This window comes from Telmatherina bonti (assembly GCF_933228915.1).
Source record: "Telmatherina bonti genome assembly, chromosome: 12".
NCBI lineage: Eukaryota > Metazoa > Chordata > Actinopteri > Atheriniformes > Telmatherinidae > Telmatherina > Telmatherina bonti.
In genome coordinates this window covers 26,998,921-27,023,615 of record NC_136610.1, presented here as the reverse complement: position 1 = coordinate 27,023,615, position 24,695 = coordinate 26,998,921, and the positions used below count along the sequence as shown (strand labels likewise).

Here is a 24,695-nt window from a genome sequence, read left to right as displayed (position 1 = left end):
TCAAAATGCTTGTTGTAAACAAGAGAAGTGTAGATGGTGAACAGCTTAACACAGAGTAGACAAGTGACTGGAACTTAAAAACAAAAAGCACTCCTCATTTTAATCACGTTACAGCACACTGTTGTCTCAGGCAGTGTGAACAGTGTGTGATGTGGATTATAAAGTGCACATTGTCACTTTTAATGGTGAGCATGCAGGTTAAATGAAGCCTTAGCAGGGGTTCACCAGCCAAAAAGTAATACCAGCATAAAGTGAATATCTACATAGGCTTCTGCTGAAATCTCAAGAGTTAACCGATTCATTCAGTGTCCATATGAATACAAGAAAAAGCCCAGAATGCTTTGCTCTCACAGGGTAGTAAAAAGAAAAAAAAAAAAAACCACAAAAAACTTGCACCAAGTTTTCAGCAGTTATATATGGATACATATAAACTATGCGTACATAAATGCGCAATCTTGGAATGTCACATTTATGAAGAAATTTAACCAAGTTAAATGGTACAAGAGAAATGCATGTGGCCACCACCTCATAATAAAAACATTAAAATCACCACAGAATCATATTTCATTCTCAGTTTGAAGGCACTCATGCAGTCCTGGTGTAAAGTTAGAACAATAAAACTGATAACAGTTTTTAACATACGGACGTGATAAACTTTTCAATTAAATATATATTCACTGGCACATAGTTTGGCAAACAGACATGCGCCATAAAACTGGCCCTGATATGGTCCAAAATGCACAGCTTGGATTGAGTGAAATCCTCACATTCGAGAACAAATATATTTGTAGAAACAAAGGTTATGAAGAGCCGGCAGTGTAAAGCATAAACTTCACTGAGGACAGTAGAGGGAACAAGTATTGCATAGATCTCTGGAGTGTTTGTGGGGCAGCGACAGAAAGCAAGAGGAAAACGGGAGACGTGGTGAGGCTTAACAGTTCATTTGTGGAAAGATTTCTTTTCGAACACTTAATCATAACACGACATCGTACGCAGACAGCGAGTTCAGCTATTCGATATCCTGTCTTTCACTTGTACAGCAATACTGCAGTGTGATCCTGATGAAATGAACCATCAACAAGCTGAGGTGTGTAATCAAAGACCTGCAAAGTATAAATTACAATATGGGGTGTATAAAAGCCTTGGCATGTGTCCTTCAGATTTGTCTCCTTCCGGACTCTCCTCTGGGTCTCCTTAATTGTTCCTCTGCCTCTTGTACTCGCTTGTCCATCTTTTTGATCACTTTACGGCTTGTTCTGGCTGGCACCTGGTTGACTTCGTGGCTCAGGTGAAACATCCACACATGCTCTTTGGTGGATGAGACCCCGTCGCCCATGACTACGTCTCCGTTGCCCAGGAGACCGTCTTGGACTGCCAGGCAGCTTTTGAGAAAAAGAAATAGAAAAAAGCAACAGGTAGCCAGTTATTAGCTTGCAGTTTTATTGCTCTGTTTGTTTATTTAACCCTTTAGGGTCCTGGTCTACCAATGGGTAAAGATAAATTTGCAGTGACTTTGATGTATTTCTTTTAAAAAAAAAAAAAAAAGTGGAAATAAACCTCCCTGAGCCATCAGTACCAATCGGGTTGGATATGTAAAACAACGTAAATGTTTGTTTTCATATTTGTTTCAAATTTTGACCATTTTACTATTATGTATTAACTTATATCTCAACCACTTGCTAAAAACATTTATTCTAATTATTATTGTTAAAAAAAAAACAGAAAAATGCAAAGAAACATTTTTTCTCTGCTCTTTACCTTAAGACCAGAAAGAAAAAGCTGAAGGAAGGCTACAATGGTTTTTGAAACCTGAAGTGAACGATATGAAGCTTAGAAACCAAAGAAATAATCAGATATGATAAATTATCTCCTTTAAGTGTTCAGTAGGATTGAGATCTGCTAGCCATGAAACCCACAGATTGATTTACATAATATTCACATCCTAATCCTTCAGTGGATGGGCATCATCCTGGAAGAGGCTACTCCTGATAATATGGGAATGTTCCATCAAAGATTGAGGTGATAACTAAATACAGCAGGGCCATGCTAGTTTCTGGTTGAGATTAAATTAAAAAAAAAAAAAAAAAAAAAAACCCAAATAAAAATAGCAATAGATGCAATGCAAGACTGCTTGAAATTTTTAATTTAACATATTACATCGTATTAATATACTATTAATACGTGCACAAACACAATTATGCTGTACGATCAGGCCTTTAGATAAAATGCCTCTGATGCTTTCGCTTGAATTATATTACAAACGATACAAAACATTACTGTTGTCCAGATTGTTCAATTTCTATTAATTTGCTTATATAACTGAAACAAAAGAAATTTAATAAAACAGGCTTCAGTTTGAAAGAAATCATTTTAAAAATTGCAAAGAAATTCAGGCTCCGCTGATCTTAATCTAAGTCCAAAAAAAAAGTTTTGTGCTGCCTTTTTACTGCTAATGTGTAGTCTTATGATGATTTAGTACTTATACACTTGGCACTTCAACCAATTTTTAAATCACTCCAAGCTCAAAATAAATCTGGCAACCGCACATTTCCTTACATGAAAGGAAAGGCAGGAAAAGTTCCTGCCTTTGTTTTACAATACAATCTGAAATTGACCTTTATCACTTACATACTCTGGAGTCTAAAGCTCAGCTGTGGTAACATCTGAGGACAGGCTTTCTCTTTGCTTCTCTTACATATTACCCATAGTCTCAAAGAATAACAAGGGATTATCCTGCCCTGAGAAGATTTTCAAGCCTCTGCAATAAAAGCTTTCTAAAAGAATATACACATTTAACCCTAGAACATTGACGTAGCATGAGTTGGTAGTGAAAAATCAACATTCATGGAGTAAATTTCAAACAAGAAGTTTTTCTAAATTTCCATCATTTCAAAATCAATCTCTTATATGCACGTGTACAATTTAGAGAATAACAATCAGCTTCATTTACCTGTTCTTGTCCTTTATCCCCATCATCTAATTCACTAATGGACTGCATGAGGGAGAAGAGGTTCATCCTGCCATTGCGCTTAATGCTCGTACAGACCTTCAAATTAATAATGAGGGGGGAGAAAACCTTCAGATTAGTTGTATATGTGTGTGAAAAAGAGCATAAAACTGGGTCATACAGTCTGCTCACCTTCTCTGGTTCATTTATAGAAATGACAGGGGTGACAGCTGGTTCTGTCTGCCCGGGGAGCTCAGTGGTGTCAGACTTGGGGGTGAGTTCTTCTTCAAATACCTGAGAACATTTTAGATCACAAAATATTTGAAGATGTAAACATAACCAAATCTGCCAGATTTAGAATGATATAAAATGTTATTGATGATATGTTTACCTCATGGTCTTCCTCTGAATAATCTTTTTCATCTGTACTTTCTCCATCTCCATCTCCTTCTCCATCGTCATCTCCCTCATCTCCAGATTCCACCTCATCATCATCATCTTCACTCCCAGGTTCTTCTTTTTCCTCTCCTTCCTCCTTCTGCATTGACTTATGCCTTTGGTCTCTTGACTTCCGCCTCCAGAGTTTGCTGTGACGCTGCTGGCTGCAAATACAAATCAATAAACAGTTACTACGTCAGTCTTCCTACCAGTCATCTAAAAGCAATTATTAGATGATTTCTTTAGAAACGTGCCTTTGTCACTTTGGAAATCAAAAGCAGTTTATCATTTCAGAACACGGTGCTTGATCTCTTTTTAGGCCTGACCTTGCATTGAGGATGCCATTGTAGGTCTGCAGCTGCTTCATGAAACTGTCATTGGGCTTGACGATGGACCGGCGGTCTCTAACGTAGGAAAGCGCCATCTCCAACGGCCAGTGTTGTTGCTTCATGGCATAAGCAATCACCGTGGATGCAGATCGCGACACTCCCATTTTACAGTGCACCAACACTGCCTGTCCACTCTTCCTGTAACACACATAGTCAGATGTGCACTATATTACTGTCGCTTCGTGCATGCAAAGGATGGGGGATTGCCTAAGATTCAATGTGGATTTTCCTAAAAAGGCTATTTATTATGACTTGACTTGAATTATCGGGTCTGTAAACTGCCTTGAGATGACATTGTTGTTAATTGGCCTTATACAAATAAAGCTGATTTCAGAATACTTACTCTTCATTGAAATGTAGAATAATTAAATAACTCATTTCACAGTGTCTCACCGAGCACATTACATGCCTGTTCCAGGTTTCGTCCAAGGCAAACAAAAGGTCAGAACTGCAACAATGAAGTTTTAAACATGATATGGGACAATTCCTCCGTTCAGTTCATCTGGGACCACACCAAAAAAAATTGTTTTGACTGAACGTGCAAACTAAAATGACCGTTCCTCAATGCTGACAAACTTTCCTGTTGTCTAAATACCTCATAGGTAACTACCCCTAGTAAATGGCTGCGACATTTAGCTGATAATGTGTTACATGAGCTGTCTGGAACAAGGACCAACAAGATCACCTGCTCCACCTGGGGGATGAGGGCAGAGGAGGTATGCATCGGTGAGGACATGCTCTTTTAGCGACCAGCAGCAGGTTTATGTAGTTCGATATTTTCTGTAAACAATCATAGTTGTAAATGGTAAATGGACTTGTACTTCTATAGCGCTTTTCTAGTCATACAGACCACTCAAAGTGTTTTACACTACTTTTCACATTCACCCATTCACACACACACTCATTCAACACACTCACACAGTGGGGTTCAGTGTCTTGCCCTAGGACACTTCAGCCTGTTAGGGGAAGCCTGGAATCGATCCCCCAACTTTCCAGTTGAAGGACAACTGCTCTTCCTCCTGAGCTACAGTTGTTCTGATTGATTGAATTTTATTGTGTGATGTTCAGAAGACCTGTCTGCAAATTAAGTTTCCCCATTGGGGACAATAAATTGCTAAAAATGGAAACAAGGCAGGAGAAGGCCCAGAAAATGCTGTACACAAGAAGGACGTATCTTTGTTACTGGTATCAATCAGTCTGAGGAGAACCCAGAGGAAGGTCGTTGAGGGATGCTGCCACTTGAAAAGATTGTTGTGGTGTGGTGTGAATTAACACCATGACAGGAAAGAAAATTAGCAGATATTCTACATACTCAAACTTTAGCCCTTTGCTTTTACGGGCAATAGAGTCAGTTGTGGTCAGTGTTACACTGCAGCATGAAAAGTTAGTATAAATTGTCTTTTTTGTTCCTGTCAGAGCTTCAGAGGAATTCACTAGTGTGAAATTTAGAAAAATATTTTATTTTACCCTGATAAGCGTTTCCCTTTTTCAGTTTATCATGAACATCCTGAATTCTCCCTTGGGGATGAATAATGTATCTATCTATCTATCTATCTTAGTTACAACTCTGTTAGAACTCTGGACGATGTCAACAGTCCTATGTTTTTTACACATGTATTGGAAATTGTTTGTTTGCTATCATAGGACTGCTAATCAATTGCAAATGAATGAGTTCATTATCATAGCAGTTCATAGTATTATAATAAATCATTGTTCATTCATTTATTTTTACAGCTCCATTACACAGCTGAAAGATGGGGCTATCTCCAGATGTTACATGTACATCTACATGAGTCTGAAAGTATATTAAGCACTTAGCTGGAGCGTAATGAAAGCACTTGTATGCAGCGTGTGTTACCAAAGTAACTGGAAATTTATTGAAACTGGAGATTTATTGAAGAATTGTTAGTACTGTAGCTACATTTAGTTAGCTATCTATAAAAATATAAAGGAAGCATGTGCAATGCAACCTTGACATTTGTTCTGAAGGGGCTGCAATTGATGACTAGAACATTCACAATATTCAAAGCAGACCTAAAGTGGAATCTACCAAACTAACTTCCTATGAATAACTTTAGAAAGTGGTCAGTGTGTAAATACAGCAGGGAATCCCCTGGAAAAGTAGGATTTACAGCAAGCACTGTAAGTGTTAATAGCCATTGCCTAGAACTCTTTTTGTTTGTTTTTTTGCGTTGCTTTTTGCTCACTGATATCAGTGATATGTAAAAATGAATGATTTATCAACATATAAAACTGTGAAATAGTTGATGAAGAAATATGAGAGGAGTTTGCCAATGATCTATCAAAGAGTTTAAGCATCATCCTGTGTGTTTGGTGTCTCAAATATACCTTGCAGTGTTGATGAAGCTGTAAGTGTCTGTCCAGTAGGGGAGCAGGTTGGTGGCTTCCACATCATACACTCTGACATTCATGTAAGTGAAGGATTCTGGGAAAAAGTTATCAATCTCCCTTGTCACATTCAGGATGTAGCCAATGCTGGAAAACACAAAGACCCACAGTGGAAACAAAACACTGCACAGTTTGGTTTGATATATGTCCTGAAACAAATGAATAATACACAGAGCTTTAGAAAACTTAGCAGAGCAATAAAACACTGACTTGTTTTTCTGCAGCTCCTCAAAGTTAGCTGCGTTCCATTCAGAGCCCTGAAACAACAGCAAAAAAAAAAAAAAAAAGGGTTCAGTCACAGCTGAAATGTCAAGACGGAAAGGGCCAACAGAACTGTCTTCTTATCACTGTCGACACAAGACTAACAAAGGGGAAGTTACAGTCATATGACAACATCCTGGTGAAAGTGCACTTCCGCCAGTTTGATTTCTGTAACAGAAAGACCTCTACTAATCGAGGCAAAATAGAAATAAAGAAAAAAAATCCCTCACCAGGTAAAGGTAGTCAAATATTTTGGAGGGCTTGTCCATCTGAGCCATAGTAACCAGGATCTCATTGTCTATATACTCTTTGTAGGGTCTCATGTCAAAACCTATCCTGGTCTTCAGGGCCGAGTGCACCTACAGCAACATATAAAAAAACAAAAGGCATTTACACACTCTTCAATTGCTCCTTTAATTAGACCAATTTCTTCTCTCTATCTGCCCGTGCCGTCACCATTTTAGATGTAAGGTTGTCCAGGTCTTCGGTCATCATAATGTCTCTCAGGTGCTCTTTGATCAGTCTTTCGTTGGGAACTCTGTCTGCAGAGCTTCTCATACAATAAAAGTGACATTTTAATAAAAGGTGACAAGTGTGTACAAGCAAAAAGGAGAGGTGACAAGTTTCTTAGCATTTCTACATTAATGGAAGCACGCAGAGGCAAAATGTAGGAAGGCTAATCTATTAAAGCACTATGATGAATCACAGTTGAGCTGTGATGCATTACTACAAATTAAGAAGCTGCAATTAGCTGAATAAAATCCTCTATTTATCCATCAGTATTGATAGTATTTATGGAGAACAAGAACATTCCCATAAGCACTTTTTTTTTATGAGTGTGTGACCTTTTTGTAGTAGAATACTTTTACACTATGGTGTTTTTACTTTGAATTTAACAAATGATTTGACCACACTTTTTGTTTCACTGCTATCAACAAGAGACATCTAGTTTCATTGCATTTTACGACTAAAAGACAAAGCAGATTGGTTCTTACCTATGCCGATCACTGTCCCTGCGCACTGACTCCAGATCATTCATGGCTTCCCATTCGTTGAGGCACAAGCGATCAGACTGGATGTGCTGGTGGTAGTGTTCTGCCCACTCCAGTCCATTGCCTGGGATCACAGCGGCCTTAACTGCCCGCTCACAGCAGCCGTGCAACACCTGCAGCACTGACCTGAACAGCAGCGGGGAGTGAGAAGGAAGTGAATGTCACCACATCCATATGAGCACAATGGAAGAAAAACAGAATATCAACACTGCAGAGATCCTGGGTGCTTTTGCTAAACTACAAGAGGACAGATCCTATTAAAATATGTATTCACCCTCGAGACGTAGAGACACAATAACTGCAAAGTCAGAGGTGCTCTGAGTTGTTTTTGTTGTTTGTTTTTTCTTTTTTTTAATCATGTGAATGCAAATGTATTGCAGACCACATTGAGCTAGCGCCACCTTAACTGGGTTGCCACCAGTTGACAAAAACAAACCCACATTTAATAGTCCTGTCCCTGATCCAGTCCATTAGTTATGGATAAGGCCGTTGGCTTGTTTTGAAGGTAATGAAAGACCTCAACCATAGCAGGATACATTAACAGTGGAGGTAACAGACCTCTTCCAATACTGAGCTATGTGGATGCAGGTGTGTAAAGGTTTGAAAAAACTAGACACAGGAACCAAATGTGGACACAGTCATAGGTGACGAAAATATAAGTGATGCAGAGTGTAGTTGTAGTAGTGTGTTTTTACTAATGAGGTCATTTATGAGGTGATGAGTCACAGTACTTTAGTCTTTTTTGGGCCTTAGTATGGGCACTGAAAATATTGACCAGAATGTGGGGAAAAAGAGGGGGTGGAGTTACATGCAGGAAATAGCCTAGATTTGGATTTAAATCAGCATGAAGTTCGTTTCCGTACATGGGGCACACAAGAAATACCACAATATTACAATATTAAAAAACTTTTGTGCCAGCAACACTCACCACATTGTCTGCATGGACACCGGCTTGAAAATTCTGCTTTTTTCTGCTGAGGTCACACTGAAACCACTGCACAAATACAAAACAAAACTAAAACGCAGTTCTGATAAGAGTAAAAGGAAACAAGAGAGTTGAGGAAGTAAAACTCATAAGAAACACTACTGGACTAGATGTAGTCAGCCTCGAAGAGCAGAGAGAAATTATTCAGTGTAAATTAGTGGTAGTACTTGTGAATAAAATGAAGAACGTGAATGTGTGAACACTGAGTAAAAGAAAAAAACTAACACAGTCAGAGGTGTGATCCAGCCTGATGAGGGTGAACATGCTGGTGTGACATGGCAACCGATCAAAGCATCTTGTATGACACTCGCTATGTGATGACAGATTAGTTAAGACAGCGGATGACAGCAAAGTCTCCACACCATGTCAAGCCCGATGGGTTAAACTCTCAGTTCTGCAGTGCTCTTCTCTAAGCTCTTCTTCTCTCATTTAATTTAATGCAGAATTGGTAAAACAGCCCTCAGTTACGAATCTTAATCTTTCAATTGAGCTGGAATGAACAGTGAGCACTAAAACTGCATAACTTGCAATGATTTTTATTCGAGCATTCAGTAGGTACGCTGACCTTTGCTTTCAGACACAAGAAACCAACCAAACTTTACTTTAATTTCACTTTAAAACCATGTGAGTTTCCTTTACTTTAAGTTTTTTAAGAGGAAGTATGTGTAATTTATAGCAAACTATTAAACTCCATGAACAACACATTATTTCTACAAAGTAACCCAGTCATCAGGCTGCACGGTTTCTGCTGCACACTGACAAATTCCTTGCTACTTCTTTCAATTCAATATATTCAATATATTTTACCCATCTCCGTCCAGATAAACTTGTGTGTCACTCCATATGGGCAGAACCAGGCCAATGGTGCACTGATCACTGCAATGAGATACAAGATAAATAAGGAATTGTAATTTGCCAGGGTTAAACCAGGAGCAGTTAACCGAGAAACCTTCCTATCTTGTGGAACAGTACACCAGCATCTTGGTTACACATACCTGTCTTGACTGGGGAAATCCATGCCCAGCAGCATGCTCTCCTGTTTGTTGCTCAGAGTGGAGACGACGATCAAATACCTGACTCTGACCGAGCTGACAGACTCCAACTGCACTGCCTGATACATTGAAAGACAAACAAAAGGAGAAACCTAGTGAGGACAATAAAACAGACATGCTTAAACTGAAAAACTTTGTCAATTTCCTCTGAAATTTGAGGCTTCCCAGTAAACTTGTCTGATTACAGACAAGTTTACAGAGTTCGCGCATTACATATAATGTGCAAACTCTCTTCTTTTGACTTCAGGAAAATATCAAACCAGTGAAGAGAATGTTATGTCAACAGAGAGATCAACCCGTTCAAAGCACTACAACTGTTTTCTTTTCTTTTCTTTTTCCATTTGGTTCATGACTTCTGCATAATCATCACCTCACAGTACATATGTCTGTTCATGGGTGATTGTGCAGCTTTGCTTGAATATAAAAAAAACCAATAATAATTTCTTTCTTTTTCACAATACATTAGAATAATAAACAAAGATATTATGCAATTATATCTAAACTAGATAAAGTGACACATCCTCATATTGGGTGGGGAGGGCTGAAGCGTGCATGCAGGTATAAGATCTCACCAGCTTTATGGTTTCTTCTGGTCTGAGCTGTTCGAGCATGGCATGAAGGTGTCTGTGCTGTATGTCTGATGCTCCACTGCTGTGCTTTACAGGAGAAGTCGCAGTGTCAGAAGTGTCTTCGAGAGGATCCCCGCTCTTGCTGTCTTCTAGCAGAAGGACCGCTCCCTTCACGAGGGCAAAGCTCTCCCTGGACACAGCCAGAGACCAGTGAGTTTAACACTGCTGTCATCATGAAAAATGGTTTTCATTTTGTGAGTAGAGTAACGTGACAACTGAAAGTTGACAGAGGTGTACCTTTTCTGAAGTCTCCCTCGTCTTTGAAAGCTTTCATCCTTTCATGTCAAATAAATCAGAAAACACCATGAATAAGACTCAAAAATGAGAAATAGAGCACCAAATATGGAGTCTATTATGTTTTTATATGGTTGATTCAGATTTTGAGCATTTTTTTGTGTTTAGATGGTAGATTTGATCATTTTCTTTACATTCCAGCAGTGGCAACAGTGTGCACACACACACACACACATACCGCAAAGAAGAATCTCTACAGAACTTATAGCTCTAATAGACTATCTAAATTTAGAAAATGTTGCACACTGTTTCCAATGCTCATTCATATTTACTTACCTACCAAAGGAAACCATGTTCTAAGACTACTATATTTTAAAGTTAAGTGAAAGCAGTTTCTACATGTTTTTCTTTTTTTTTTTTGCAAGTGTGGGCACAAATGGCAAGAAACAATGTTAAGCATTTCCTTGGGTGACAAGTTGTACAACTCGGATAAGGTGCAGCAGTGACAAGACAAACGCAGAGTGCTTTGTATGCATTGTGAAATGGAAGCTGGGGGTAGAGTAATACTAAACAGACTGACAATGGTATTATAGAAGAAAATGCTAAATAAAGAAGAAATATAATGCAAGAATGGGGATGGGGAAGAAACAAAGAGAGAAGTAGCACTGGCACTAACTGTTAAGGAGCGTTTACAAGGAAAGAAACATGAGACAGTAACATTACCTTTTACGTAACTGACAAGTCCAGACAGAGTCAAGAAAAAAAAAGAAAAAGAGAAGCGAGCAGGAGCCAGGAGAGGAATGATGAGGGGTTGAAGAAAAAAAAAGAAGAAAACACAAGTTAAGATTGTTGGGTGATTAGATCGTGTGATAAAATATGCAAAAAATGAGAGGTGGATCCACAATTAAGTTTCCCATGGCATAGTGGACAGTGATGAAGAACAGGAGAAAGCCAGACTTTTGGTATATTTAACTATTTCATGACCATGTAACAGAATGAGAGATGGGGTGAAAAGAGGGACATAGGCTGACGATACAGGGCTGAGAATTTACTTCTATGTTTTAAAATGCTTCAGTTGACAAAAAAATTATTCACTTGCTATGATGAATGTGAATGTTAATAAATCTGTCTGTGGCATTTTCCTTGCAAGTTTATCTGTGTTACTGCATCCCTAGTAACAACAGAAACTCAAAACTGCTACACTTTCAGCTAAATGTCCGCCGAAACCCATATTCAAGAGTATAATTTGTTCACACAGGCCAGGACAAACACAATAGAAATGGTTACAAAAGGAATACGCTTAATGCTAAAATATTAAGACAAATGTATAAAATAGGACATCATCTGATTTTATAATGTAGCATTTTGTGTACAACAAGGGTGTGGAGAAGACTGGACTTACTGGAGTGGTAGAGACAGATGGGATCCTATGCAAGGTCAACAGAGCCATTGCACATTACAGTGCTATGTTCACTAAACCTGTGGCTTCTGGCAGGCCTAGACAGGTTCGGCAGGTTCTCACCCAACGTACACTGTAAGTAGCAGTTTTTTCTCCTGAAATGTTAACCAGATATTTGGACAAGATTATATCTAATACAAGAGTACTTCACCAAAACATAATCATTATTTGATCCTGTCAATATAGCGTTGGATTAAATAACAGTAATAGGCAAAAGTCTGGGCATCTCCAGTGAAAACTTTTCTTGGTCTAAATAGTTAAATAGCATAATCCGAAAAGATATGTATACATTATGAAACATTACATTTATTTTAAGCACAATTGTCTCAAATGTTTGAGAAACCCAAGCTCTGAGACAAGTTTATAACAAGTGATGTTTTAGAGACCTCTGACTTGTTTAATTGCATACACTGAAAAGGTTAAGTGATGCCGATTTAAGAGCTGTAGAAATGCTCAGCAGTCATGAACTTCTTCAAGCAGATACTATTTCTGAAGTTTGAAATTTGAAGTTATCCAACTGTTGATTTGGTTTCATTATGATACTGCAGTTAACAGGGCAGTTGGAAATCAAGTAGAGGTCTAAATTACAAAAGTACTTGTAGAGCACACTTTTTAAAGACTGCTTAAGGTCAATAAAATCTCTCTGTAACTGTGTAAAAGATCCATGGTGTGCTGCCACAGCTCAACAATTATGTCTGTCATGGAAGTGTCATCCGAAAAACCCATTGTCCTCACCACATCGGTCAGCAAATGAACCAACAAGCAAGAAAAGCCTTGAGAGAGAGAACTATTAGGCTCAGGGGAGGTCCAGTCATGCTTTGAGGTTGTCTGGCAGCCAATGAGCAGGGTAACATTTTACTACTGGAGGGAAGGCTGGACAAAGGATGGCCACTAAAGCCACACAATACTAAACTGACAGGGGGAAAAAATCTGCACCTGAATGAGGTATGCTAAATAAATTTGCTGATAACCTCCAAACAAAGAATGACAAACATGTTTACAATCTGTGATACTACACATCATACTATGTCCAACCTCCCAGCAATTAGTATGTCATCCTTCTGCTAATGTATAGAAATAATATTTCTGTAGGTCCATACACACAAAGCTAAACATGATAAAAGAACAAAAACAATCTTTTTTTTTTTTTAAAAAAAAGGAAAAAAACAAACAATAAAAGATATAATTTAAGTAAAACAGAATAGTCATAATCCAGTTTCCTACTTATTTAACGGTGTGGTCCAGATTGACAAACAGTCATGTACAAAAGGTAAATAAATATGTATGCAAATATCGCTCAATGTCAATAAGATATAAATGCACTACACAGATAAAGCAACCAAGTCCAGTGTAGATCTGTTCACTAGCGTAAATAGTGAGGTAACGCCTATTTTATGTGACAGCAAAGATGGCTTCTGGTCCATGTCTACTGATAAAAGACCAACTTTGAAAAGCTAATTGCTGTGAAATCCGTTGAATAGAATGAAATAAGGTAATATGCCTAAAAATAACCCTGCAGTTCGTTACAGCAAAGAAACACGAGCTAGAAAATCAGCATTAACATGCACCCTGTTAAAGGCAAACCAAGCTAACAGATGTAGGAAACGTTTGCTGCCACTGTCAAAGACAAGTATGTAAATTAAACGGAACATTTTTCTCACCTTTCCAGACTGGATTCCTCACTCTAATTTCCTGTTTGGGTGCTGTTTGTGTCTTCCGTACAGAGAACTTCTTATCCCGCCCTCTGCTGCTGCCGAGGTTGACGACTTCACCATTTACAGCGCAGTGGCTGTCGCTCCACTGGGGTAGTGGAGCGCGAGCGCGCCGCAAGCAGGAGCAGGCAGTGATGTCATACGTAGGAAAACTTAGGGGGTACGTCACCTCTATAAAGTAAGAACATTCATTCTTGCTTACTGAAACTTACTGATAGGGTAAAAAAAACAAAAAAAAAAACTAAAAGGTAAAATGAATATATGAATGAATGAATGAATGAATGAATAAACAAACAAATAAATAAAAAAAAATTTTTTTAATTAAAAAAAAGGGTGGAGGTATCTTATGATACCCACAATCATTAGAATGTGAATAATGTAGGCTAACATCCGAAATCTCACCTAAATGTTCAGTTGAGTCGAGGTATTGATTCTCATATATGTCAAAGGATGTGATTTACATAATTTTCAAGCTAAAATTAAATAAAAATGACAAATACATTATAGTAGTCATATATATGTGTATATATATATATATATATATATATATATATATATATATATATATATATATATATATATATATATATATGTGTGTGTGTGTGTGTGTGTGTGTGTGTGTGTGTGTGTGTGTGTGTGTGTCTATGTCTCCCTGACTGCTGTGCTGTGCTGTTATACTTAAGGCTAGATAAACATTGCAATGAATAACGATATTTCAGCAATATCTTTTAATATGTTAGATTACATTTATCTTTGCTGATAGAGGCTTGAAGTTGATTGAGGTAGCTCTGCAAAGAATTCATATGGTACAGTATAAAGGAGAGGGAAAGCAGGTCACCTAAGGGAGAACATAAGAATAACAGAATTTTAATTCATTTTTTTAAAGAACAGCTTTTAGCAGCCTCAGCTTTTCACCAGATCTAGATTTTTACATAGCATTTTCTGGAAACACATGCTACTGTCTGGCAGAGAATAAATCCCCATTAATGATCAAATTCAGCAAATTTTATGTCCTTAATAGTCACACATGAGTTCTGACATCACGCCGTATTTAAGACACCATTGGTTCCTTTTTTTTTTTTTTTTTTTTTTTTTTTTTTTGTTGTATTATTTTAAAAATCTGATTTCAGTGTAATGTGAACATGTCTGATACTTGCCAGATTTGCTTCCAAGTCATTTCTTGATCTTGAGCTGATCTTATCTGGCTAACAATAGCCAACACATTTTCAACACCATGGAAACGACGTGGTCATAACTAAAGCTTTATTAATCTATTTTGTCACGGTTGATACCAACCAGTTCTCGAAATAAATACCAAGTAAAACTTTTAAAGAGGGATTCACAGGGTTAAAAAGTCTACGCATGCGCACTAATAATACCACTAGCACTTCCTGGTTGTGCGTGTAGTTTTCTTTAGGCGGTGCTGCAGAAGTTGAAGGTTAATGGTTTAGAGTTGCAGGCGATTATAATTCTCTGTCCGACAAGGACTTTCAGATTTATCTTGCCCTTTTGAGTGGGATGAAAGCTGCCGGTAAACTCATGAAGGTTTTCATTACAAGACGCATCCCTCAAGAGGGGATGAAGATCCTTACAGCATCGGGAGTGTACGAAATATTTTTTTAACAGTCATTATCACTGTTTCACTCTGGTAAAACAGCAAAATCAACTAAAACCAGAGAGAGTGTACACCGACTATCTGATAAGTACTTCTCCATGTGTAGTTCAGCAGTCACCAGTGAATTTGATGTCATGATATGTAGGGGGGGAAGTGAAAACCAGTGTCTACTGGTGGCACGCAGTCTTTCTCTGAATGTCAGCCCATTTTGTATCATTCAATGACATGTCATTTCAAGTGTTACATCCTTTTCTGTCTCCATGGAAACAGCTGTGAGGTGTCTCTTTGGGACTCAGATGAGCCTGTGCCGAGGTCAGAGCTTCTTAAAGGGGTTCAGGGAGCTCATGGTCTGTTGTGTTTGCTGTCTGACAAGATCGATGCTGGGGTTCTGGATGCAGCAGGTACTCCTTACTCTTGTCCCCTTATGGCAGGACTTAGCTTGACTAAAGAGCTCTCACATTGCATTGATATTCTTCGAGTTTATATGATATTATCTGGATGATTGCTTCACACTATTTTAAATTTCCACAACATATTTCCAAAGGACAAAGTGGGACTTGGATAGCTGGTCATTCAGTTTATCTTAACATGTGAGATGCAAATGTATGTGAACCTTTGTTTTCAGTAATTGCTGTGAACTTGCAAATAAAGAGTTTGCTGTTCAGATAAAACAAGATCACGTTGTCATTTCTGGCAAGATTTCCTTGGAATTCCAAGTTCTGAGGACAACTGGATCACATGATAATTTCCAGTCTGATGCCCTGACATTTAATATTTATTAGTTTAACTCAGAATTGATGCCCCATCAGTCATTTGAAGCTATCCAGGCTATGATGTAGCAATGCTTTATATCATGATCCAACCACAACCACATTTTATAGATGGGATAGATTTCCTACTTTTATTTTCTTATGTAACCCCAAAAGTCACATGTTCAGATCCATAATACATTTTCCTAACAGTCAAAAATACTTTATTTTTTTATATAATATTTATTTTTTGGAGTGCTGAGGCCTTCTCTCAGATCCTTTTTGTGCCATGACACAGTCCATCAAAGATGTGTTGTCAATTTCAGGTCCCCGTTCATTTAATGCAGCAGGGCATACACTCATCTGAAAGTCAGTTATTTCACTAAAAAGACTGGAGTATAAGATGTATTATTTATTGTATTGTACTTTAAAATGTACGTGATATATAGGCAGTGCATATTATATAACCATTTCATCTGATTTGTCTCTAAATTTAGGACCAAATTTGAAAGTAATTAGCACCATGTCTGTGGGATTTGACCACTTGGCTCTTGATGAGATTAAAAAACGGTAAACTGCACCTACAAAACCAATTTCTCACCGGTAATATGGTGTCTTATATGCTTTCTTAGTTATATGACTGTTTGTTTCCACCAGCGCTATACGTGTTGGATACACTCCAGACGTCTTGACGGACGCTACTGCTGAGCTTACTGTGGCTCTGCTGCTGGCCACAGCTCGCAGATTACCAGAGGGAGTGGAGGAGGTCAAAAAGTCGGTCTCACCAGTTACTTATTTACATTTATATTGTTTGTTGTTTTGTTTTTAACTCAAAATACAAATTACAACCTTAATATAGTTCAACTGTTAACATATTGTCTTTTTTTTATGTATCAGTGGTGGCTGGAGCTCGTGGAAGCCTCTTTGGCTGTGTGGTTATGGCCTGTCAGGCAGCACTGTGGGAATCATTGGACTGGGACGCATTGGTTAGATTTACTGTTATTGCTTTATTGACTTTGGCAACAAAACTTCACTAACTGAGGACATAATATGACACCATGAACACAGATAGCATTGTGATCACTAAGAAGTGACATGCTTTAGCTCATAAAGTTTCTGACTTGTTTTTTGTTGTGTGAGTTAAGGTATGGCCATAGCTCAGAGGCTCATGCCATTTGGAGTGAAGAGGCTGCTGTATTCTGGGAGAACAGCAAAGGCTCATGCTGCAGAAGTTAATGGAGAGTTTGGTGAGAAAAAGCAAAAAAAAAAAACCCAAAAACTTGCATATGAAAAGATAAAGAAAAAAATGTGTTACAGTCAAGAGCTAGTCTGGAGAGGCTGATTTAAAAAAAAAAAGAAAAAAAAAAGAAATTACTAGGGTTTTTTTGTTAGTAAAGTAGCATATTTGATCATTTGCATCTTACTTTATGTGTTCTTCTGTCTCATTTCTGTTAAACAGTTCCCCTGGACACACTTGTGTCTGAGAGTGACTTCATAATTGTTTCCTGCTCGCTTACACCAGAAACCCAGAGCCTGTGTGACAAGGCTTTTTTCAGCAAGATGAAAAAAACAGCTATCTTTGTCAACTCGAGCAGGTATACAGCCTAAACAGAGGGTAAAGATGGCTTTAGAAATGTGCTCTGTCCCCATTTTTGTGATGCATGTAAACACTTTCCTTTAAAGAAACATGAGGGTGAAGATGTAATTCTGTATTTGTTTAGGGGAGCTGTAGTGAATCAGGAGGACCTGTACACAGCTCTGAGCAGTGGACAAATAGCTGCAGCCGGACTGGATGTTACAACACCTGAACCACTTCCAACAAATCACCCACTTCTTACATTAAAAAACTGTGGTGGGTACAATAGGTTATGCTTTATGGAGAGATGTTTTTGGCCTCTTTGCCTTCTTAAAACACGTCTTCTGTCCTCTCTCATCTTGTGCAGTGGTGTTACCACACATTGGCAGCGCCACTTACTCCACAAGAGGCATCATGTCATCTTTGGCAGCTAAAAACCTTCTGGGAGGTTTACAAGACTCAGAGATGGCCAGTGAACTCAACTTCTGACATGGAACCACCTGTGCCTGCCGCCCCCTCTGGTGCTGCACGAGAAGTAGAAAACAGTGATACAATGGTGAGGCTGTATGGTAGGATACTTAAGTAGTGTAGATAAGCTCAGGAACATGGTTAATCAGTGTTAGATTACCTCTCATTTCAAAGATAGAGAGTACATTTTGAGGAAGGAAACAGTACTGTTTTGGTTTTTTATGTCATTTCTTGGATTCAAGTTCTTGAAATGAGGGTAATGAGCTGAGACGCAGTGCGCCTTCCGCTTGCATTTTTAACTGAACACGCCTAGCTATTTGTAGAAAAAAGGCATAGACTTTTCTTGCAATATGTAAAGTTTTCTTCTTCAGTCTATCTTTGGTTTATTGTCTAAATTAGATGTCCTGTTTAGCACTTCATTTATCGATGTTAATGTCCAGGCCTACTTACTCAACAGTACTACACTCCAGTTATGTATGTAAGTTTTCTGAAGGATAAACACATGATTTAGTTTAATTCACAGAAGTCTTTGTTGTAGAATGAAAAAATAAAAAATAAAGATGATCAAATGCAACATTTATTCTTTTTTTCATAATATTTTTACAGAAAGTTCATGGTATAATATAAGTGCTTTGACATCAGATTGCCCACATGTTATTGCTTTAATTCAATGGAATCATATAAGTAAATCCAAAATTGAGGAAAAATTGACTGAGTTCAATTGGTAGTGTTGTGGTTAACAAATGAGTTTCCAGATTGCACTTTTTATGTCATAGTGTGTCTTTTTCTAAGTCCACGTTAAAGCAGCGAGTCTGGAAAAGACGGGGCATCTTTCCAGTTTATGCAGGTGTTCTTTGAGTGCTTATAAAGGTGGGAGGACTGGCTGAAGCGTTTGCCACATTTTGGACAGGGATAGGGTTTTTCTCCAGTGTGGACGCGAATGTGTTTCTTACAGTCAGTCAAGTTCATAAAGGTCTTGCAGCAGATTTTACAGGCATATTTCTTCTCCCCTTCCACCAGCAAGACATGATCCTCAGCAGCTGCTTTCTTGCACTTGGACAGCACATCTTCTGATGCTCTAGTAAGAGTTGGCCGATCTGCGGGATCCCCAGATGACCCAGAAGAAGTATCATTGCTGGTTTCTGATCCAGGCGGTACTTTGGGGGCGATGCGACGAAAGGTTGTAGTTCCAGAAGTTTTACCACCCATAGGGGGTTGGACAAGGGAGGTTTCCAAGCTGACCCCTGGTCCGATACCACTCAGAAATCCTGCCAAAGGGTTCTGAGTGGGCTGGAGGATGATGGTGTCACTAAAACCAGAGCTCTGAGTTGGCACAAGCTGCTGCAATGGCACAGAGGTTACAGGAAACACGAGAGAGGATGATGAATCAGACGACTGGGCAGAAGAAGCACTTGCCTCTTCTGACATTTTATTCTCTATATCTGCAACTTCAGAAGCTGTAGGAGCATCACTGGCAGCAGCAGCAGCAGCAGCAGCAGCAGCTGTGAGGTTGGCTAGACTGTCTTCTTCTTCCAGAGCACTCATGACGCTGTCACTACTGGGATTGAGGAAGCAAGAAAAGGCCAGCTCTGAAAGGCTGTCCAGGCCTTCGCCATCTACTGTGTCCTCACCAATATCTCCAGCTTCTCTCTGTGTATCTGTGTGAAGATCTGTACACAGCGGGGATTGTAATGAACCTCCATCACCCACTGCATCATGAATCAGCATTTTCTCATCGTTGAGTTGTGGATCCAGATTGTCTGTGCAGTGTTGCAGCGGAGATGGAAGAGAATTGTTCGGCAGCGAGTCTAAATCGGTGGAGTACGAGCTTAGGTTTTCTTTTTTTACCTCAACCACTGTCAAATTTTGCTCATCTCCTTCCTCTTCTCCCACCTTTACTTTAACCACAGCATCACCGTTTGTTTCGTCACCCTTCTTCCACTCAGCCATTCCTCGTTCCTTGCTGTCTGATTGGGTTGGCAGCTGGATTTCTTCCGATTCTCCTTTAGTGGCTTTGTACTTAAATTCCTCCTCATCACCTTGGTTTTCCCAAAGATTGCTTGTTGTTTTCAGATAGTCTGGGGATGACAGAGCTTCTACTGTTTCCTCGGTGCTCCTGGTCACAGTGGGTGAACACTCCTTATAAATTCCTCCTGGCAACCTGCTGATTCTCTTCCTGTCAACGTGGCTCTCCTCGTGTGACTTCCTCTTTTGTCTTAAAGAAGGTGCTACACTTAGCCCTCTCATGCCACCATCTGCATCTCCACCTGACTGACTCACCTCCACTCCCACTTCCTCTTTATCATGGTCCTGCTCCATGGCTGATGTGACCAGTTGCTGTGCACCAACTGGCGCCTGGGAACATGGACTTCGTTGCTGCTGTTGCACCGACCTCCAGCCTTTAGGTGCTGAGGAAGGGAAGTTTTTCCTGGATAGGTGGAGCTTGCAAGCTTTGACTACAGTGTTGAGGTGCAGGTGTGATGCTGCCAACAACACATCCATCACATTGGAAGCCCGTAAAGAGAGGGTGGAGGTGTAGATCATGTCCATCAAAGTGGAGAAGGCTTCTGGAGTCACAACCTCTGGATCTAGCTCCATCACACTGGGGCCTCCATCTCCACCAGCTCGATCAGTTCCAGATCCCTCATCAGTGTTGTCACTGGAGCTTAGCAGAGCCTTAAAGTGGGAGCTGCAAGCTGCCAGGATGGAGCGATGAGCCTGAAAGGTGTGACTTCCAACGACAACCACACAGTCACACAGCTGAGCATGGAGGCGCTGGTGGTTGAGCTGTTTGAAAATATGCTGGAAGTGACCTGGGAAGTCCATCACAACTGGTGGAGTTTGTTATTCAATGCAAATAGGGTTATATGGAAGCATCCGTAGCGCCACTGGGGCACAGAAACTAACGTTATGAAAAACAGGCGCAGACTCTCAAAACGCTCCACATGTTTTCCGCTTTGCCTTGTCTGGTGTGACACATTTCACTGTGGTCTACATCGAGTGAAATGTTTTAGTGGCGCACTGACCGTTCGCTGTTTGTCCGCCTTCCTGGAGATGCTCTGGAGTATGGGCGGGCCTGGACCAACAATAACACGGAGGGATGCGGAGCAGACATGGACATTCTCTTCAAACAATCAAATCTGTGAAAGCACATCTCCCTTTATCCTGCAGCTGGAGCTTATAGTTTACATAAAATTTCCGATATCTTCATGGTAATATTATTGCTGCCTGAGAGCACATAGAGCCGCCCGCCTTGTCGTCCATTGTGTTGGAAGTCTACGACTTATGGTGTCTGTTATACAACATCGCCCCCACATGGTGATGTTGGGGAACTGCAACTGTGATTTTAGGGGTCGGCGCTTTGTATTATTTATACACAAACACATAACTAAAAAGTCAAACCAGGATTAAAACGAGGATTAAAAATAAAACAATAGCTCTGATATTAAATTTTAAAATATATCCCAGTCTCTGAAGTAGATATAATAATAAGTCAGTACAAACCAAAAATTAGGCAAGTCAGAGAAAATTGCAACACATATATGAAAACCAAAACTGAATTTAAATCTTTAAAAAAAAAGGAAAAATATTGCACAAAATTAGAATAATATGATGGCTATAAAAGACTGAGGGCCGGTTTCAGAGACGGGGCCTAAAGATAGTCCCAGACAAACATGCCTGTTGTAGCTGACTTGGTTTATCTAAACTCGGTTTAGATAAATCCCAGTTTTGGGTTATTCTGAATTAATCTAAACCAGTTGCAAGGGAGTGATTATCGCTAAAATAGCTATCTAAATAGATTGTTAAAATAATCCTTCAAAGGGGAAGGGATAACTTCTTCCTAAATTTTGTCTGGTGTGTATGGACTAATTTAATTATTCAATTGAATTCCGACATCAAGGGCTTACCTGAAGACTGATTTTGGACAGTAGGAGCCCACTAGCCTGTTTAGATTAAATAACTTTTTATTACCACTTTTGTATGTACAAAAGAAATGTGTTTTGGCTAATCTCTCAATTTGAGCATTAACCAACAAGGACCTGCACTCAGAGATCTACTCACAATGTAGTATTTCAGTCAAATCAGCGTCATTCATTCATTTTCTGAACCGCTTTATACAATTTAGGGTCGCGGGGAAGCTGCAGCCTATCCCAGCTGGCTTTGGGCAACAGGCAGGGTACACCCTGGACAGCTCGCCAGGCCATCGCAAATCAGTATAATTCAGACATGAAAGATTTTATTTAGTTATTTTATTTTATTTTAGTTTTAGTTATTTTATTTTAGTTTATTTTAGTTTTATTTAGTTTTTATTGTTTTAGCTGATGGTATTTGTGTACAAAATTAAAACTGCGTAACTGAGGAGTCAAACAAGTTTAAAATCTTGTTATAGTAACACTGATAATTATTTAAATAACTATATAATGCAATTTGATGTCAAGCTCTGGACAAGTCTGCTAATTCAGTCTGATGTGTGTCAGCTGTGTTGCAGCAGGGAAAGTCCTCAAGGGCTACAATCCTGCAGGCTTTCCATATATCCCTGCTCCAACACACCTAACTCAATTGAATGAGCCATTGCGCAGAACTTCTTTGGTTATTGGAAGCCAGGTGTGTTGGAAAAGGGATACATGGGAAACCTGTAGGACAGCAGCAGTTATGGACCAACTTTGGACACCACTGGGCCACATGGTGTTTCCAATCTGGCTTTTTTTTTTTTTTTTTTTTTTAAATTATCACTTGGTTTTCTTAGCTTAATTCAGGACCATTCTCCTAGATTACCTAAAATAACTTAAATAAAAATAAGGGAAGTGACTTCAATGTGCTAACTAGCTACAGATTAAGGCCTAGTCCTGATTTAATCTAAAGCAGGGGTGTCCAGTCAGTCCTCGAAGACCAGTCCTGCAGGTTTTATATCCCTGTTTTAACACACCCGATTCAAATGAAATGAATCCAGCAGTTTACAAAGTTCTGCACAATAACTCAAAATGAGTCAGGTGCTTTGTTGCAGGGATTTAATGAAAACCTACAGGATTGTGGTCTTTGTGGACATTTACCCTGCATTAATCCTCTGAATGTTTTACCACCATTTATCAAAATAATTATCAAAGATTGAACTAGTCTTTATTCAAACTGAAATACTGTGAAATTACAATATTCTTTAAGTAACTACTGATAAATAATGGAAATGGGAATCAACTACTGACCATTTTCCACTGCTTTGTCATTTTATTATTGCATCTGTTGCTGACAAAATGGGATTAAAAACATAAGCAGTTAAAAGAAATGCATGCAATGCATCTCCAAAACTGCAAAATGTGAACAACTTTTAAACCAACCAAATCAATCTTGTTTCATTTAACAAACAGATTAATTTAATGTGTGACAAACTCGAGTACAAACGCAGCATTTAACTGATATTACACAATGTTAAATTAAAAAAAGGAGTCAGAACAAAGTATACAACAAAAAGGAAAAACTGAAAACAGCAGGAATCACTGGTGGTGTGATGGACAAACACATCATTTTCCACAGTGATGCTGTAACCGCCATGATGGCTGCATATGGAGGTTTTCACTGTTGCTGATGCAGGAAACTCGTAAGAAGATGGAGGGAAGGACCATGGAGGAACAGATGCTCTGCTCATATGCTGTCCAGCTTCTTTAACACGTATGGAGCTGAAAACACAGAAACTGTGTTAAAATAACACCAGACAAGGCACTGAAGCAACTTGTATGCGTTTCTCCCTACTTATTGGTATGCAAGAGTTGTAAGGTTAGTTATTTTTCATGGAAATTGAGATAGGTAGCCACCATTTTTCAAAGCTCAACAACAAAAAAACTAAACGTAAGACTTTGTGTTTTGGTTAAGCTTAATAAAAACTACTGTCATAATTAAAGGGTATCATTTGACAAGTTTTGAGGTTATTTATATGGATTTATGTACTTCTTCATTATCTTTTGCAGTGATTATGTTTGGAATTCGAGCTTTGTTTGTTGCCTGATGATAACCTACAATAGGTGACCAAACGACAGTACACAGGAACCGTGAAAAGTCTCTGCAGCTTACAAGCAGCTAACTGTCAATGTCATCTGTCTGTACTCACTGGCTCTGAGCAGAGCGACGTAAATAAGAAAGTTTCGTAAAGATGAAATGACATCTTCTCGCATTTTCTTCTTCATCTCCTCTGGATCCATTTTAGGTCCGAGTCCCTCCAGTTTGAACATTTTAACAGTGGTTTCGTTGGGTCGTGTGGCTGGTTGTAAATTCTGCAGCGCAGCGCTGATCGCATGGAGAGAAACACACCGGAAGTACTTCAGAGCGGAAGTTACCGTAACGATGGCGAACATAGTGGGACAAACTGTATTTTAGCGCTTAAAAAGTCAATAGAAATACAAATGAAATAAAATTTAAACGACACCAAGAGCAAAAATCCCTTTTTGAAGAATTTGCTACGGTGATTTGAAAAACAAATGGACCCGTTTGCAGGGCTGGATTAAAAGTGCACATGCCCCTGGGCTCAGAGTGTTCCAGGGGCCCCCTTCCCCAGCACAACATTGTGAAAATTGTGAATGATACACTGTGAAATGTCATTTATAACATCTCTCAGCCAGTGGTACCAATACCAGTACACTAAACACTGTGGTGTAGCTATCTGGCTTTTATATACCTTTTGTTTCATGTCCAAACAGCTGGGGTTTGCCATATGTGGGCCCCAAGTGGGCA

The 24,695-nt window shown here is 39.1% G+C and overlaps 4 protein-coding genes across 4 annotated transcripts; 1 reads left to right on the top strand and 3 right to left on the bottom strand.

The window, feature by feature from the left end:
• Nucleotides 1-35: 35 nt before the first annotated feature.
• On the bottom strand, nucleotides 36-13,634 carry LOC306763667 (protein phosphatase Slingshot homolog 3). Its single transcript, XM_079250537.1, has 17 exons — nucleotides 13,517-13,634; nucleotides 11,799-11,950; nucleotides 10,400-10,437; nucleotides 10,106-10,292; nucleotides 9,477-9,592; nucleotides 9,289-9,357; nucleotides 8,425-8,490; nucleotides 7,440-7,622; nucleotides 6,901-6,994; nucleotides 6,675-6,803; nucleotides 6,394-6,440; nucleotides 6,124-6,270; nucleotides 3,712-3,912; nucleotides 3,339-3,549; nucleotides 3,140-3,241; nucleotides 2,951-3,046; nucleotides 36-1,382 (listed from the first exon to the last, which is right to left on the bottom strand). The coding sequence occupies exons 2-17, from the start codon at nucleotides 11,844-11,846 to the stop codon at nucleotides 1,245-1,247; spliced, it is 1,872 nt and encodes a 623-aa protein (XP_079106663.1). The 5' UTR covers nucleotides 11,847-11,950; nucleotides 13,517-13,634; the 3' UTR covers nucleotides 36-1,244.
• A 1,362-nt stretch (nucleotides 13,635-14,996) lies between these two features.
• On the top strand, nucleotides 14,997-18,439 carry grhpra (glyoxylate reductase/hydroxypyruvate reductase a). Its single transcript, XM_079250533.1, has 9 exons — nucleotides 14,997-15,171; nucleotides 15,453-15,583; nucleotides 16,429-16,501; nucleotides 16,589-16,705; nucleotides 16,829-16,917; nucleotides 17,077-17,178; nucleotides 17,391-17,526; nucleotides 17,653-17,783; nucleotides 17,875-18,439. The coding sequence occupies exons 1-9, from the start codon at nucleotides 15,086-15,088 to the stop codon at nucleotides 17,994-17,996; spliced, it is 987 nt and encodes a 328-aa protein (XP_079106659.1). The 5' UTR covers nucleotides 14,997-15,085; the 3' UTR covers nucleotides 17,997-18,439.
• A 334-nt stretch (nucleotides 18,440-18,773) lies between these two features.
• On the bottom strand, nucleotides 18,774-20,909 carry LOC306763508 (zinc finger and BTB domain-containing protein 5-like; the record flags this gene model as incomplete). Its single annotated transcript, XM_079250332.1, has 1 exon — nucleotides 18,774-20,909. The coding sequence occupies exon 1, from the start codon at nucleotides 20,799-20,801 to the stop codon at nucleotides 18,774-18,776; it is 2,028 nt and encodes a 675-aa protein (XP_079106458.1). The 5' UTR covers nucleotides 20,802-20,909.
• A 2,273-nt stretch (nucleotides 20,910-23,182) lies between these two features.
• On the bottom strand, nucleotides 23,183-24,274 carry tomm5 (translocase of outer mitochondrial membrane 5 homolog (yeast)). The gene is made up of 2 exons (XM_079250277.1): nucleotides 24,076-24,274; nucleotides 23,183-23,647 (listed from the first exon to the last, which is right to left on the bottom strand). Exons 1-2 carry the CDS (start codon nucleotides 24,194-24,196, stop codon nucleotides 23,613-23,615), a joined length of 156 nt encoding a protein of 51 aa, XP_079106403.1. The 5' UTR covers nucleotides 24,197-24,274; the 3' UTR covers nucleotides 23,183-23,612.
• Nucleotides 24,275-24,695: the final 421 nt, after the last annotated feature.

Bases quoted from the DNA above. Each gene is read 5' to 3' on its own strand.
- LOC306763667 (XM_079250537.1), bottom strand. From the start codon at position 11,846: ATGGCTCTGTTGACCTTGCATAGGATCCCATCTGTCTCTACCACTCCA. The intron at 7,623-8,424 runs GTGAGTGTTGCT...GCTGCTGTTCAG, and splicing joins GTGTCCATGCAGACAATGTG to GTCAGTGCTGCAGGTGTTGC. The intron at 6,804-6,900 runs GTGACGGCACGG...ATGTTGCTGTAG, and splicing joins ACAACCTTACATCTAAAATG to GTGCACTCGGCCCTGAAGAC.
- grhpra (XM_079250533.1), top strand. From the start codon at position 15,086: ATGAAAGCTGCCGGTAAACTCATGAAGGTTTTCATTACAAGACGCATC. The intron at 17,179-17,390 runs GTGAGAAAAAGC...TCTGTTAAACAG, and splicing joins AGAAGTTAATGGAGAGTTTG to TTCCCCTGGACACACTTGTG. The intron at 17,527-17,652 runs GTATACAGCCTA...GTATTTGTTTAG, and splicing joins ATCTTTGTCAACTCGAGCAG to GGGAGCTGTAGTGAATCAGG.
- tomm5 (XM_079250277.1), bottom strand. From the start codon at position 24,196: ATGTTCAAACTGGAGGGACTCGGACCTAAAATGGATCCAGAGGAGATG. The intron at 23,648-24,075 runs GTGAGTACAGAC...CTGTGTTTTCAG, and splicing joins CGTCGCTCTGCTCAGAGCCA to CTCCATACGTGTTAAAGAAG.